The 14,796-nt window shown below is 29.5% G+C and overlaps 1 protein-coding gene across 1 annotated transcript; it reads right to left on the reverse strand.

The window, feature by feature from the left end:
* Positions 1-229: 229 nt before the first annotated feature.
* Positions 230-8,241, reverse strand: LOC113551361 (venom serine protease-like). Its single transcript, XM_026953565.1, has 6 exons — positions 7,720-8,241; positions 6,453-6,707; positions 5,138-5,339; positions 1,395-1,595; positions 955-1,275; positions 230-878 (listed from the first exon to the last, which is right to left on the reverse strand). Exons 1-6 carry the CDS (start codon positions 8,047-8,049, stop codon positions 859-861), a joined length of 1,329 nt encoding a protein of 442 aa, XP_026809366.1. The 5' UTR covers positions 8,050-8,241; the 3' UTR covers positions 230-858.
* Between the last annotated feature and the right edge of the window lie 6,555 nt (positions 8,242-14,796).

Consider the following 14,796-nt stretch of genomic DNA (forward strand, 5'->3'; position numbering starts at 1 on the left):
CATCATTTCTATAACAATGCAATATTTTTAACAGTATCAATATAGTCTATTAAAAATCAAACCAATAAAATATTGATTAAATATCAACAGGTATAGAAAAGTTATTAGGATAAAATAAATACTCAAATTATTTATATTTTATTTCAGTAAACATTTTTAATTATATTCGATAAATATATGCCATCATATAACCAAATATTTAGTTAGGTATTTATATATATATATATATTCTTATAACTCGTACAATTGTACCATGATTACATAAATTACCAGTGTTTATAAATGTATAATCAGTGCTAGTATGTGCACTCATTAAGTATATTATACATGATAGTATAATTATATATAGAGTAAAGAATAAGAACATTTAAAACGTAGAAAACTACATTTACAAAAATGTAAGCAATACCAAAACGTAATATTTAGAGTTTATCAAAGTCCATTACCCATACGACAATTTCTTTCAACTAATTTGAACATTTTTTTTACAATCCGTCTATTTATCTTAAGGGATTAAGAATCATTCCGTGTTACATAAACCAGCATAATTACAAATAGGTACCTAGTAAATCAAACTCACCCAATACCAGAAATTTTTGAACGAGGTTTGTAACACTGAATATACTATGATGGCGTTTAAAAAAATATATAAAATAAACATCATTGAATTCAATTAAATTAGAACACGAGTTTAAAGGAAACAATATGTATTCATTATGTATAGTTTTATAATAGTAATATAAATATTAGTTAATAGAATGGTTCAAATTTTCATTAAATTTCTCGGAAAAAATGAAAATATTTCTGTATATAAACTCCACAGGCACTTACAGAATACATGCGCTACGGTTATTGTAATCAACTACAATAATATTGCCCTGAAAAAATAAATATTTAAAGGTTATTTTTTTTTTTAATTTTAGCCAACTGGTTGTTATTGAACTCTAAGCTTACCCGTCAGTATCACTTTAATCCAATTCATATTGTTGGCTGTCGTTAGCCTGGTGTGCATGGATGGCATCGATTCAGAACAGGCGAACCTGTTGCTAACTACACCAATGACGTTCAATCTCCCAGTAGACGGATCAGACCATAGAAGTGGGCCGCCCGAATCCACTTGACAAGAATTGACTTTGGTAAAGTGTGTACACAACGGATTACGGTCGGTTTCGTTTTTATACGTTTCGGCACATTGTGACGTCTGTACAACTTTGAGGTGCGACTTATGGAGGGTACCAGATACGGGATGATCATCAAAGTTTACAGTCCCCCATCCTGCGTCGTGGACAAACATAATATTTATTATTAAAGCAGGTAAATAAAATGAACACAAATCGAAATTAAACAAACAAAAACGACGTAGGTACAGATACGGAGAATCGACAACAACTTACCGAGGACTTTGACGGTATCGCCAACGAAATCGTTGTATATGTGCTTGAATGGTAAACATGCTGGTCCTACCTTAGACGAAAATGGAATTACTTCGTGAGTTTCGACGATAGCCAAGTCATAAGCGATTGATGACGGATCAAACAACGGGTGTATATAAATTTCGGTGACCACTACCAGTAATGCCGGATCGCCGTCACTACCTGCCGATCGATATGCACACACAACATATGTAATTTGGTATAAAGTATTCTGATAAAATTTTAGTATATGTGTTCTGACTGTTTTTAGTTAACAAAACGTTATACAATTTGAAAAATTTCTTCCAAACAAAAAGTCATTAAAAAATACATATTGATCAAAAAAAAGGAACGTTTAATAAAATTACTTCTGATTTTTAAATAAGTCAAATATAGATAAATGTACCAATAACACTGATGAATTATGACATAAGATTTTTAAAAAAGTACTATTTCATTGTGGTATTGTATTTGGTATAGTGCAGAGTAGTTTTATTACAGTACAAAAATGTACAATAGTATCATTAGTATCAAAAATATATTTATAATTTATAACATAGTTTCATATAGTATGGCATAGTGATATAGGTATCGTTCATATTATAGTATTATGTCATATAAATAATATATAATCTCGAATCTTAAATAATAACTGAAAGATTCAATGTTAATAATTTTTATTAAAAGTGAGAGTTTATTAATCATTAAAAATGCAATTAAATTTAACTACTAATTATAACCTACTTCAAAATAACCATTGCTATATGACTATATATAATACTATAAAACCCTTAGTTCTAAAATTATATCATAACTTCGACAGGGTTATTCAAATGCATAAAATATTAATATTGTATAAATAAATCAATATGTTGGATCTTATTATATTTTAAATTAATTAAAAAAATTTTAAATTAAAATTACGCGATATTATTTATTTGAAGATAACTCCCATATGTCAAACCTGTAGAACTGAACAATCTGTTAAACACATTATTGCAGATTGTCTAAAATACGTACAATCAAGACAAGATTGATCACAGGGACACAGGATATTCCACAATCTTGATACCACACTTTGACCCAACCGTGAACAAAACTTTGACTTAATCAATAATCTCAAACAAACCAATTTGTATGACTTTATTTAAAATCTAATTGTTATAATTATAATGTATTTGTATTCATAACCATAGTGTAAAATATACCATTTATCTAATGGCCTAAAATTTTCTATGTTTATTTTTGATCAATAAAAAAAAATTAATATAATTGACGATTTTAATTATTTTGTTATAATTTAAAAATATTGTTTGTGGAAACTTAAAACTTTTACTTTTATTATAGCATATAATGCATATCTGTTTGTATTTTATATGTTATTTATGTTTTAAATTTTGTAACAACTATGTTTGAATGTTTACACTGTGTCGTGTAGGCGACCCTAACGTTTGTATATAGTTCACTAACTAAAAGTTATTTCTTATTACTATGAATCTATTTTTACAATTTACGGTATTTACAGAAATATGTTATTAAATTTTGAGTTACATAAGTTGATGTAATTTATGAAATAAATATTATAATAATAATTAAATACTAATAAGTAATAATATAATAAATAGTAAATACAGTATATTCGGAAAAATTGTATAAACCTACTGTAATACTAAAAGTGAAATAAATAACTTTAATAGCTACATCAAAATATAAATCATGAAAAAAATGATATGGTGATATAGGTTAATAGACAGTCTTTGCTCAGGTTCGTATTCAACTATATACCATTGAATTCAAATTTAAGTTAATTTTACACACCCATAACAGTGATCCACGTGACATCCAATGTACAGGTAGGTACACACTTTTTTCATAGTTTAAGATTGTTTTATAATTGAATTACTATAAAATTAAAAAATATACACAAACTCAACTATTTTTTATATTAAGTTAATTAACCGAGGCACAATTATTTATATGGTCAATCTAATAAAAAACACAATGGACACTTATAAAATAAATACATTTTTAAGGCAAACGCTTAATAATATTCAAATATTCAATTAAATATGTTATTATGAGACACATTTGAGAGTTATCGTTATTATTTTAATATACCATATCGGTTATTTTTTGTTAATCCAATTTAAATTAAAAATTATCATTATGTATCATTTTCTTTTTTTATCGATTAAAAAATTTAATTTGAGTTATTAATTTTCTCATGCTTCAACATTGAGAAATGTTCTAAATTATCATAATTAACAGTTTTATAAATACTAAAATATATACATTTAAAAGTTTAATATTAGTTAAATTACTTTTAGACTTAAATGACTTAAATCGTAAAAAAAATAAATGAAGAAACGGTAATCAGAGGATGAAAACGCATTTATAATGTGACATAATTGCTTCGTCGTAGACCTTTTCTCGCATTAACTTAAAAGTTCTTAGATTTCTTAAATAATTTATGTAATGTAACATTTTTTATAAAAAGGTTCCACGTTACTTATATTTTGTAAAAAGACATAAGAGGGATTAACATTTAAAATATATATTTTACGGAAATAATAAACGACCTCATTCATTCATTAACGCATTCGTAAAAATAAAATAAATCATATTGAGAGATATTTTCTTGAATAATAAATTGAGCTTAACTAGATATTTTAAGGTTAATAGAAACTTATTATTAAATAATGAAAGCCCATGTGTAATATATAATGTATTAATCTATAATGTATACTTTATTAAATTTCGGAAAAAAACAATATTTTATAACTTTTGCTATATGGTGCGGATTACATATTATGATATTGTAAGTTCCAGATTTTGTACGAGGTTGAAAATATTTAATAAGTATAACCATTTCATAATTGACGATAATTTTAAGTTTGCTTAGTTATAATAGTTATAATATATTATTTCAGTCTTGCTAAAATATTTTTTTTTTTTTTTTGTCTCTAACGTCGCCTCCTATAGGAGCAGCAAAAAATCTTTAATTTTCAACTGTGGGTGGTTTCTAATTTATAACAAATTGGATCTAGTTAGTATTTAAAAGTTAAATTTTCCCAGTACTTTAAAAAAAAAAAAAAAATATTGGTTTGGATTGTTCTAAAAATAACTGAAACCACTTGCTTAATCGCCAAACGTTCGTTTTTTTAAATGTATATAGCACACAATGGAACAAGTATTGAGTATATATTTTACAGACTTACCTCTTGTTCCTGGAAAATTGGGAAATAAATTAAGAATATTATAAGCTTTCAGCTGAGTGGTGTTATTACAAAACTTTTCAAAAAAAAATGTTCTTATACTCGCTTGGTGGTGAAAATTTTATATTGTTTGTTTACATTTTCTTCAGGGGAGAGTAAAGTTATACCTAAACTGATTTTCCCATAAAGCTCAAAAAAAAAAAAAAAATACACAAAATATTATATTTATTAAATTTGTTCGTTTTTGCCAGACGAAGTCGGTTAATATAAATATATTAATATTAATGTATAATATTGATTCAAACATCTAACATAGTAACACATGTGTCTGTAACTATCCACGAATTATTCTAATACCTATTTGAATTAACCGTACACACAAAATATATGTATAACGCGTGATACAGTGTATATCGCCTGGCGGGTCTATGAAGAACTACTTGGCCCCCAATGCAAATTCCCAAAACCACTACATGAAAACCGTTTATTAGTATTTTAATTTACACCAACCTAGAGATGTCATATCGTGGTCGCCGACCAAAAGGGCAATTTGAAACGGATTGACGTTAGCCAGACAACGGGCTGCAGTCAGTGCGTGATGCCTGCCGATGATCGTCGCGCCGCAAAACAGGTTTGCCGTCTGCCCGTCGATCAGCGAAGCTATTAAAGGGTACTCGTTCACGCCGGCCGTTTTCCCATTGGCGAACACTCCCTGTGAACATCTAAATCTATTAATATACGACTATTACAAACCGATATGAAAAAAAGACTGATAGATAGCACTGTCGACCATCAAACAAATGATTTAAGATGGAAAAATCGTCCCAAGTCTCTATAGACAATAACACTATGCACGATTAATATAAGATAATTAAGATAAAACTTCAGAGAAATGTAAGTACCTAACCCAAGTAACTTTTTACTATAAACACTCGTCTATATTATAATTCATAAATTATAATAGCTACAAATGTGTAAGACGTTATACATACACAATACACACATGATGATTTTCTGATCAAGTAACCAAAATATTTTATGCATATTCTATTAAATCAACAAATACTATACTGTTTATATCTCAGCATAATTTTGATAATTATTTTATAGTTATTATATTGCATTTATATAAAATTTAGTTTCAAAACATGTTTAAAATGTCTATATTCAAAACTATGACCCAACCGATGAAAAAAAAAAGGGAATATCAAAAATATAAATTCAAACAGCGGGAGTCACCCTGGTTAAAAGTTAAAACACACTCATCACATACACCATATTATCCCATGCATTATGTATTTATGATTGTGTTTAATCCTCGAGGCAACAGAAGTGAGTTTCCTCTTCGAGATTATATTGAAACTTTCAAAGCAATGCGGTTGTATTCCCTGTGAAAATATAAATTATAAGTTTACATCATCTCTCACGTGAAACTTTTCGAAATGTTTCCACGAAAATACGAACTTTGCCTTACAATTATGTTGCGTCAAAACTACACGAATCTTCAGCTTATAAAATATCTATATCGATGCGTGATAATTAAATGATCTGCATTCTGTAGTCCTCTCCGAAATTTCAGAAAAGTTTAAAAATGCATTCAGTATTCTGCAATTTCGTGAATGTATTACATAAAATGAAACTATGTATTAATATTGTATGGTACAAATAAGGTTACTGAAATTATCTAAAATGTTATATCCTAGTCAAACCCCGCTGCCTTCGAACAACAAATTAATAACCACCGTCCCTTAAAGCAAAATCGTGTCTACACCACTGAGTTAAACGTGTTATTATTATAATTATTATAATCGTTATAGTTTTATACCTTGTCTTGCTCTCCACATTCGCAGAACTGCGGGTTCGTCACGGCTTCCGGTATCCAAAAGTCTACGCGTTTCGCACCCACCGAGCACATGAACCGTCCGCTTCTGCTATGACGTTTCGCCACGAACTTAATGTACATCTTGTTGGTGCGGCTGACGGCCGTGAACGACCTGGGTCCACAGTGTCTAACGCCATCCGTAAAGTTAGCGTCGCCAACTCGAGACACAATTAATGCGTCCGATTTACAAAATGAACTCTAAGGAAAAACATACGCGCAATAAACGCATAAATAATATTATAACGATTGTGTAAAATATAAAACGTTTTGTGACAAACACGCAAATGTCGATGTATAGGTACAGAATAATATATTTTATTTTATTTAAATTTATACGTATACATATTTAGTGACACTCAATTTATCGTTATTTACAGACTAGTACCAAAATTAATATTACCGTTGTCGGCAGATGTAAATAGTTACAATGATGATTTAACTAACATATACAATATAATATAAATTATAAATGAAATATAAGAATGGCAATATTGTGGGATAATAGAAAGATGGGAAAGATAGTTTTGCGTGTATGAGGCAAGAAACTAAGAAAGGACATCATTAACCCGGATTCAAGAATTCGAGATAATATATTTATATTAGGTGAGTCGATTTCTTTTTGTTGATGAACCTTTTGAGAAAGTTAGTATTTGCTTTACAATTTACACCCTTCGGCTGCGACCGAGGACATGTACATTTTCACTTTTCAATATGTATGTATTAATTGTTACTATGAGAATGTATATGTCGAAAGCGTATCAATTGAAACGAGCTAGAGAATAAGGACCTAACAAGGAACTAAAAAAACAGAGCTATATTCAAATATAGGTCTAAGTCTAACGAGAGAATAGCATATTATTATTATACATTTATAGAGCTTTCAACTGTTAAATATTCGCTCGTTTAATACAATATAAGTACTTGGGTTCGTTGCAGAAGGCAATCTTATCATATATTCAACAGTACGTGAAATATAATATAGGTAAGCAGCATGCAGGTGCTGTTGACGGGTGCATTACATCAGTGCTTCTCAAACTGGCGAGCCGTGAAATTGTAATTTTAGTATATAATTAAGAAAATAATAATTAATGGTCGATGTGATTTAGAGATCCTTGACAGTTTTACATTAAATTTACAAAGGCCCGTGACAAAAAAGTTTGAGAAGCACTACATTACATAACAATTTTCGGGTAGATAAATATGGGTATACCTCGGGCAAATCAAACTCGTGACAGTCCAACACCAACCGGTCGGCGGGCGAAGGCGTCTTGGCGAACCACCGGCATTCTCGGTCCTGCTGGGCGGTCAGGTACTGGTCTGGGTAACCGGGCGAGTACAAGTAGTACGATCTGTTGCCCGGCTCGATGAGCTGGTAGAACTCACAGAGACTGCCGTCGAAACGATAATCGTCAAAGTCCTCCGATTCCGCGGCGCAAGCCGGCGTGACGGCGCAGCACCAGTACAACAACAGCCACGCGCCGATCGTCGACAGAAACCGCGACGATTGGCCACCACCGATCGTCGTCCGGCGGTGCATCATCAAATTGTTATACAAGTCGCGTGTGATGCGCGACAGTAGTCGGGCGGTGTGTGATGGTTGTACGTTATCGAGGAAAACTGTGAGACGGCAAACCGTTTTTCAGTCGTTACCGCTCAATTAGACGGCGCACTACCACCGGTTATTGTCGAGTGAATCGAATCGCTGCAATGGCGCGCGGTAGGCCGACGACTCGACTAACGATATAGCACAGCGTAATACATCATTATCGGTAAATTATAATATATGGTCAATGCGCGCCGCGGTGCACGATATACAATAATACGACGGTAGATAATAGTTTACATATGCATAATAGAAATCAAATAGGAAACACACCGCCTCGCCGACTGCTTCGGGTCGTAATTCAATTTATTATACTTGGGGCGTCCGCAGATAATCGCGCACGGGAGGTATCTAAGGTATAGGTATACAGCCATTAAAATATGTAGACGCTGAATATTTTAATTAGAACGCGCTCGACGGCGATAAATACAATTTCTCCGCGTGTCGCCGTCCGACCCGTGGTGTGCCAGCGCCTTTTCGCTCACCCGGACAATGAGCTAAACAATACACTGCATTTCGATGAAAAAATACGATAAAGTGAAATTACGAGGCGCCAGGCGGTTCTAGGTTAGATGGGTGACTACAACTGTGCGCGAGGAGGTGGTGGGACTTGGCATCGTTAAATAGGTATATGAAAGCAACGATAAATCACTGAGATCCGACGAAATGATTCTGAGCGGTGTGCCGGCGCTAACCCGAAAATTAAAAGCTATTTATTAAAAAAAAAAAAAAATGATATTTTGCCGTTTATACATTTCGTTGCGTCTTCCTCGAATTACAGTCATACCATAATAATTCAACACATAATATGGTTATAGTATATTATATCAAATTAGTGTACTTTGATGGTAGATTGATTGTAGTTTTGCATATTGTCTTATTATATTACGGACAGTGCACATTGGTCGTGTCGCTAGAACGGGTACTATTAATACTAAATACACTGATTAATGATTATACTTTCACCAATTTTTTTAAATAAATAAATAAATAAATATGTTAAGACATTAAACTACGTTTATAGCCATCTAGGACCCTATAAGTCAGCCATACTCAAACTTGGGTCACATACATATTTTTGACAACTTACGCGGGCCGCAACATATAGTGATTAAAACACCTCGCTGAAGAGAAAGGGGCGTGAGTGATTCGCAACGGATACAAATTAATAAATCTTGTTGGGCTACAGGATAAATTACGATTTATTAGTATGGCTATATTATATAATAATACAATACCGAACTGACTCTACGTAGCTATACTAAGCCTGCGCCCCTTTCCAAGATAATATTGATAAGCTCAAATAAAGAACACTCGAGGTATATAGAAGTAAAAATCGATAGATCCACTGATTTACCAATTCTGTGGAAAGGCGAGGGTATTAAGCAAATATTAGATGATATCGTAAAAATTAACCAAAACCGCTCAAGGTTTTCGATTATCAATGGGTATTATAAACACCGCCCAAAACATTTTAAAATCTACACACTCCATTTTCTATTTGGGATCATAGAAACTCGAATGGAAACGTTTAGTGAAAATTGGAAAAACGTGGGAAATCATTAAATGTCCGGAAGTCCTTTTTGGTAGGTAATCCAAAGATAAAAGTGTTAACTCGCGCGCGTTACTTAGAACACATTGTAAACTGACTCACAACATAGTTAGAACTGAGGAGGACAAATGTGACTATGTTCTATATAAATAGGGTGTGTCAGAGTAATCTAATTGAGAATGTGGCGAGGAGCGAATAGTCTGTGGCACGTTGACTGATGTCTTACAACTAAATTTCAGAAAGGTATCCAAAAACTTCGCGAAATCTAGGTTGAAGCTGTCAAGTGGTTGAAAATTTAGTGCTGCGTTTATAATGTCTTGTGAACAATAAAATATCACAATTTTAAAAATATTTTCAACTAGTCTATTCATTTATCTATTAATTTTAAAAGTGTATGAGTATAACTAAAACAGTATTATATTATATGGAATAATAAACCATGATAATAATTTATATTATGATATAACACGATGGAGAAGCACAAACAGAACATATTATACATAAGTACGTAACATACTAGCCAAACAATCATACTAAAAGTAGATTACTTCCTTCCGCCGACATGCACATCAGCCGAGTTATTTAACCATACAAACATAATATTATCTATCTATAAATTATACAAATTCTTATAAAATCCATACAAAGGCGCATACGCAATGACATAGAAATAACAGATAGGTAAACTAAAAACTACATTAAACTACAATATAAAACATTGACTAGTTCAAGAAGTTCGTCCGATCACATGGTAAAAACTATAATATTCTACCATTTGAATAATGATATAAAGAATCTATTATAAAGTTTATGTGAAATTCAGTCTAATAAAATAGTACGTATAATTGAAAAAAATCATATAAAAATACAATTAATAAAATATAGTTAATGATCTTGATGAGAATATGTATATCAATCAAATTATAAAATGTCGATATGTGCAAATATAAATTTTCAAGGAAACTTTGGCGTTATTATTAGTAATATAATTTAATCAATACTGTTGTATAACTAGAAAATTACATTAATGTATTATTCGAATAATAATCTATAAACTCCGTATACCAGATACGAGCTTAGCTCAGTAAGTGTACGTATAAGCATTTATTATAATTATTTTCAATTATGCTGAATAAATCAAATATAATATAAAATATACTTTAGCTGTAGTGTATAGAAACATTAATTATTATTTTATTTTTTTTTTTTTAATATAATAAGATTATCAAAAAAGTATGCACTTTTCCCACCAATTTAATAGGTGCACAATATATATTATGCATTTTCGTATTCTTTTATATTAAATTAGAAAACAAATTTATGACGAGACGATCGTCGTAAATATATTACCAACGTTTAGTTTTAATTGAATTCATACATTATAGGGGTCGAGGTGTTCACAATAGTATTCATTTAGCTTTCCGATAACAATTTAACAAACGCCCTTTTATTTAACAATTATTTATTTTAATTTTAATTGAATCGTAGTAATCATTTTCAACTAATAAAAAAAAACAAATTAACACTTCCAAGTAAAAAATAATAAAATTTAACAATTTAAAGCCACTGGGACAACATATTTTTATTGATATAAAAAATAATTGTGTTGATGTATTTACACCCATAATTGATTTTATTACATTAATTATATCAGTAAAACATTAAATGAGTACACTTTTAATTCATTTAAAATTGAAACATTAGAAAAAATATACATTTTCTCTTTATATTGTTGCTTTAGGTATAATAATTAAGATGTAGGTACACCGCTGTCAAACATTGCTCATTTATTCGATTAAATTAAACAAAATTATATCTCGATAACTTTACTGAAACATACAAAATTGAAAAATTATAATTGGTAGAAAATCATTGTGTTTCAAAATTTTAGACGTAGACATGTACAAGCATTTTTATAAATAAATAAAAAAATAACTTGTAAATCAATGTTAAATATTATGTTTATCCATACATGAATATTAAGGAATTATTGAAGGAACTTTCCTGGGTTTTTTTTTTATTCATCCTCTCGCCAAAAAGATTGATCCGGCGCGACAATTAAAAACAATAATATTTCTAGATTTATAACACTTTCCATTAAAATTAAAACAAACATAATAATATTATAATCACTAAAATAACGATGAACGTTTTCAAATCAATTTCCTTAGTTTCCTGTTTGTCCGATTAATAATTAAATATTTAAATATTCATTATTTTATTACGTTGATGGCACATAGCCAATTCGTTCATTCAATCAATGATTAAATAAAAATGGTTAAAAAATTGTTAAATAAACAATATACAAACGCGTCATATTCCCAAACTGACCCAAGGCCATCATATTCTCGGAATACAATATTGTATAAACCACAAACTACAGTTGGTGTATAAACCGATGAGTGATTATGATATTATGCTATCATGCACGGTGGGTACGTTTTCGATGATTGAATTAATTCGAGTATAATTCAAAATGATAAACACTATAATATATAGCACGAATATAATTTAATCTGTATAGGTGTTGGGGTATTTTATTTAGGGTGTTGAGTAGCGATCGATGGTTACGCGTTCATAAGACTAAAATATACATTTAAATTTCATTGAAAATTATATCTTATAGTGCAGTTTTTCAATGCGCAAAAACTTTTAAAAGTCCTTCAATTGTGTTTTTCACAATATTTCTAACAGTCTGCGGAATTTTCCTCGCCGTCGAAGTAGCTCGTGCGTTAATTTATCAAATCTGACGTTAGCAAAGTAATTCAGCCTTTTGCTTAGGTATTTTATCACCGTAAGCTATTGAAACTTCATTGTCGGGACCACTTAGGAAACGAAAACACCGAGATTAATATCAGAAAGACTTCAGCTGAGTAAATCTCTAGAAAGTAACAAAACTAAAAACTCATTAGCAATCATAAAGAAAATCATAAGAATATGTTCAAAATAAATGTATATAATTATATAATTATATGCACATAAATAAAATAGTAAAGATATTTTTTTTTAAATAAAATTCTACATATTTAATAGACTAAAATGACTATTTTTCATTACATTTTCAACATAAGTATTATATCCAACTCAATTTTTGAACAATGAAAATAGTTTTTGATAACATGCAGTAATTATAGGTTTTTACAAACATTATAATATTTCTTAAGATAATAAACACTTTTTAAGATAAATTATTTTCAACTATTATTAATAAAAATTGATAAAAATATCTTTAGTTTCGTCATGAAAAATTATATTTCAGTTATAAATCAACTTTACTTTTGTAAATGTATGCTATTTGCTATATTATATATAACTTTAAATTGTATTTGATGTTGTTAGCAATAATATTATACACTAGTGGTGACCGACTACGGCCAGTAGGTCAAATCCGGCACACGAATACTTATTAACCGACACGCCAAAGTATTAAAATTAAACCAAAATTGAAAAAAAAAACTTCAAGTTTTGTCTAAATATAAACATTTTAAATACTTAGTCATTATCCATCACTATTCATCAAATATCAATTATTTAGTTATTTTTTGTCATTATGTTGTGTGGTTGCAGTTCGTAATGTTTAAAAAAAAAAAAAACGGTAAATGGACTTCAAATATCCTGTTTTTAAAATTAATAGTAAAACGATTACTTGGTCCACCAAAATTTTTTTTTATAGGTTTCGTTAAAAAAAAAGGTTGGTCGACATTGCTATACACGATAAAAAAAATGTGTAAATTTATACCCGTAATATAACCAAATCATTAAAATATTTCATAATGAAATAAATGAATTAAAACATTTTTAACTGTCACTTATACCTTATTAAAAATAATTCATTAATCTTTATAGTTAGAAAAATTATTAAGTACATTTTGTTCAAAGTATAAAATAAAAATACGAAGAACTGAAAAGTAACAAATAATAGTTTAAAATAAAATAAATAAATATAAATGAGATATATTAAACCTTTTGTTTCTAATAATTAGGCACCTAATAATTATTATTTTGAATACTAGAGGTATAACATTACAAATTGTGTTTTAAAACACGTTTTAAATATAAAAAAAGAAAACTGATTACCTACAAGCTTACAAAATGTACAATCCACCTACGTTAAATTCAAAGTTTAAATTAATCCATATCATCTGACTATAGAATACAAAATGAGCGTTAGGATTTATAGCAATACTCGTACAGAATGCGATCTCATTAAATACTATGTTGACAATAACATGACAAATGGAATCTCTCGATAGAGGTTTCGTATAAAAACCCTAAAAAATACAAAAATATAAACGTATGTGTATGTCGATTGTGTATTATAAGTATAAATTCTCAGACAGCTGCTGGTGCTGATATTTATAGGCAAGTATCTACTCAATACTCATACTTGGGTGAAAATGTAATCTCATCAATAATTTCGAATAACGTTTGTGAGTTATCAGATATGATCGAAAATTTAAAACCCATTTATTATTACTAGTGAGCAGTGGGTTTTGGGTGTTGAAACCCCTTCGGGCTTCGGCCGTATTTTTATCAAAAATATAATGTTTATATATGGGAACACAATAATTTATTGGTGAAATGTATTCTGTTATGCCGTATTCACGTTATCGACTGCACTGGTGATAATAATCATTACCATTCAATTATTATATTATTTTAACACGGTTGTAGATTTATTTTATTTTATTACTAACCCCCCCCCCCATAAAAAAACCCTGCCTACGCCACTGCTAGTAAGAACCTATACTATACAATAAATAATGTATATAGGTAATATAATATATTATAATATATATTAAATATCTTTTGCTTACACTTTTAAGTTTAAATTTACCATGTTTTTAGGAGCAACTCGAATCAATAAAAAAAATTAATAATATTAAACTAATCAATAAATTCGATGTTATCGTATTTTGATATAACCTACATATTACATGATATTAATGTAATTGGTAATTACTTTCATATAAAAACTGCTGCAGTGTCTTTTTTTACGTAATATGTAATTAATTATTTTATTTTCGGTGAAAATATCTACAATTAATATTGTATAGGTTTTTAACATTCAATTTTAATTCAAGGATTTGTTGATGTATATTATATTGCATGCAATTATGTATTGTTATTAT

The sequence above is a fragment of the Rhopalosiphum maidis genome, chromosome 2 (assembly GCF_003676215.2).
Source record: "Rhopalosiphum maidis isolate BTI-1 chromosome 2, ASM367621v3, whole genome shotgun sequence".
Lineage (NCBI taxonomy): Eukaryota > Metazoa > Arthropoda > Insecta > Hemiptera > Aphididae > Rhopalosiphum > Rhopalosiphum maidis.

Excerpts from the sequence above, each read along its gene's own strand:
- LOC113551361 (XM_026953565.1), bottom strand. The coding sequence starts at position 8,049 with ATGATGCACCGCCGGACGACGATCGGTGGTGGCCAATCGTCGCGGTTT. Across the intron at positions 5,340-6,452 it reads AATGTGGAGAGCAAGACAAG|GGAGTGTTCGCCAATGGGAA; the intron begins GTATAAAACTAT and ends AGATGTTCACAG. Across the intron at positions 1,596-5,137 it reads CCACGATATGACATCTCTAG|GTAGTGACGGCGATCCGGCA; the intron begins GTTGGTGTAAAT and ends ATCGATCGGCAG.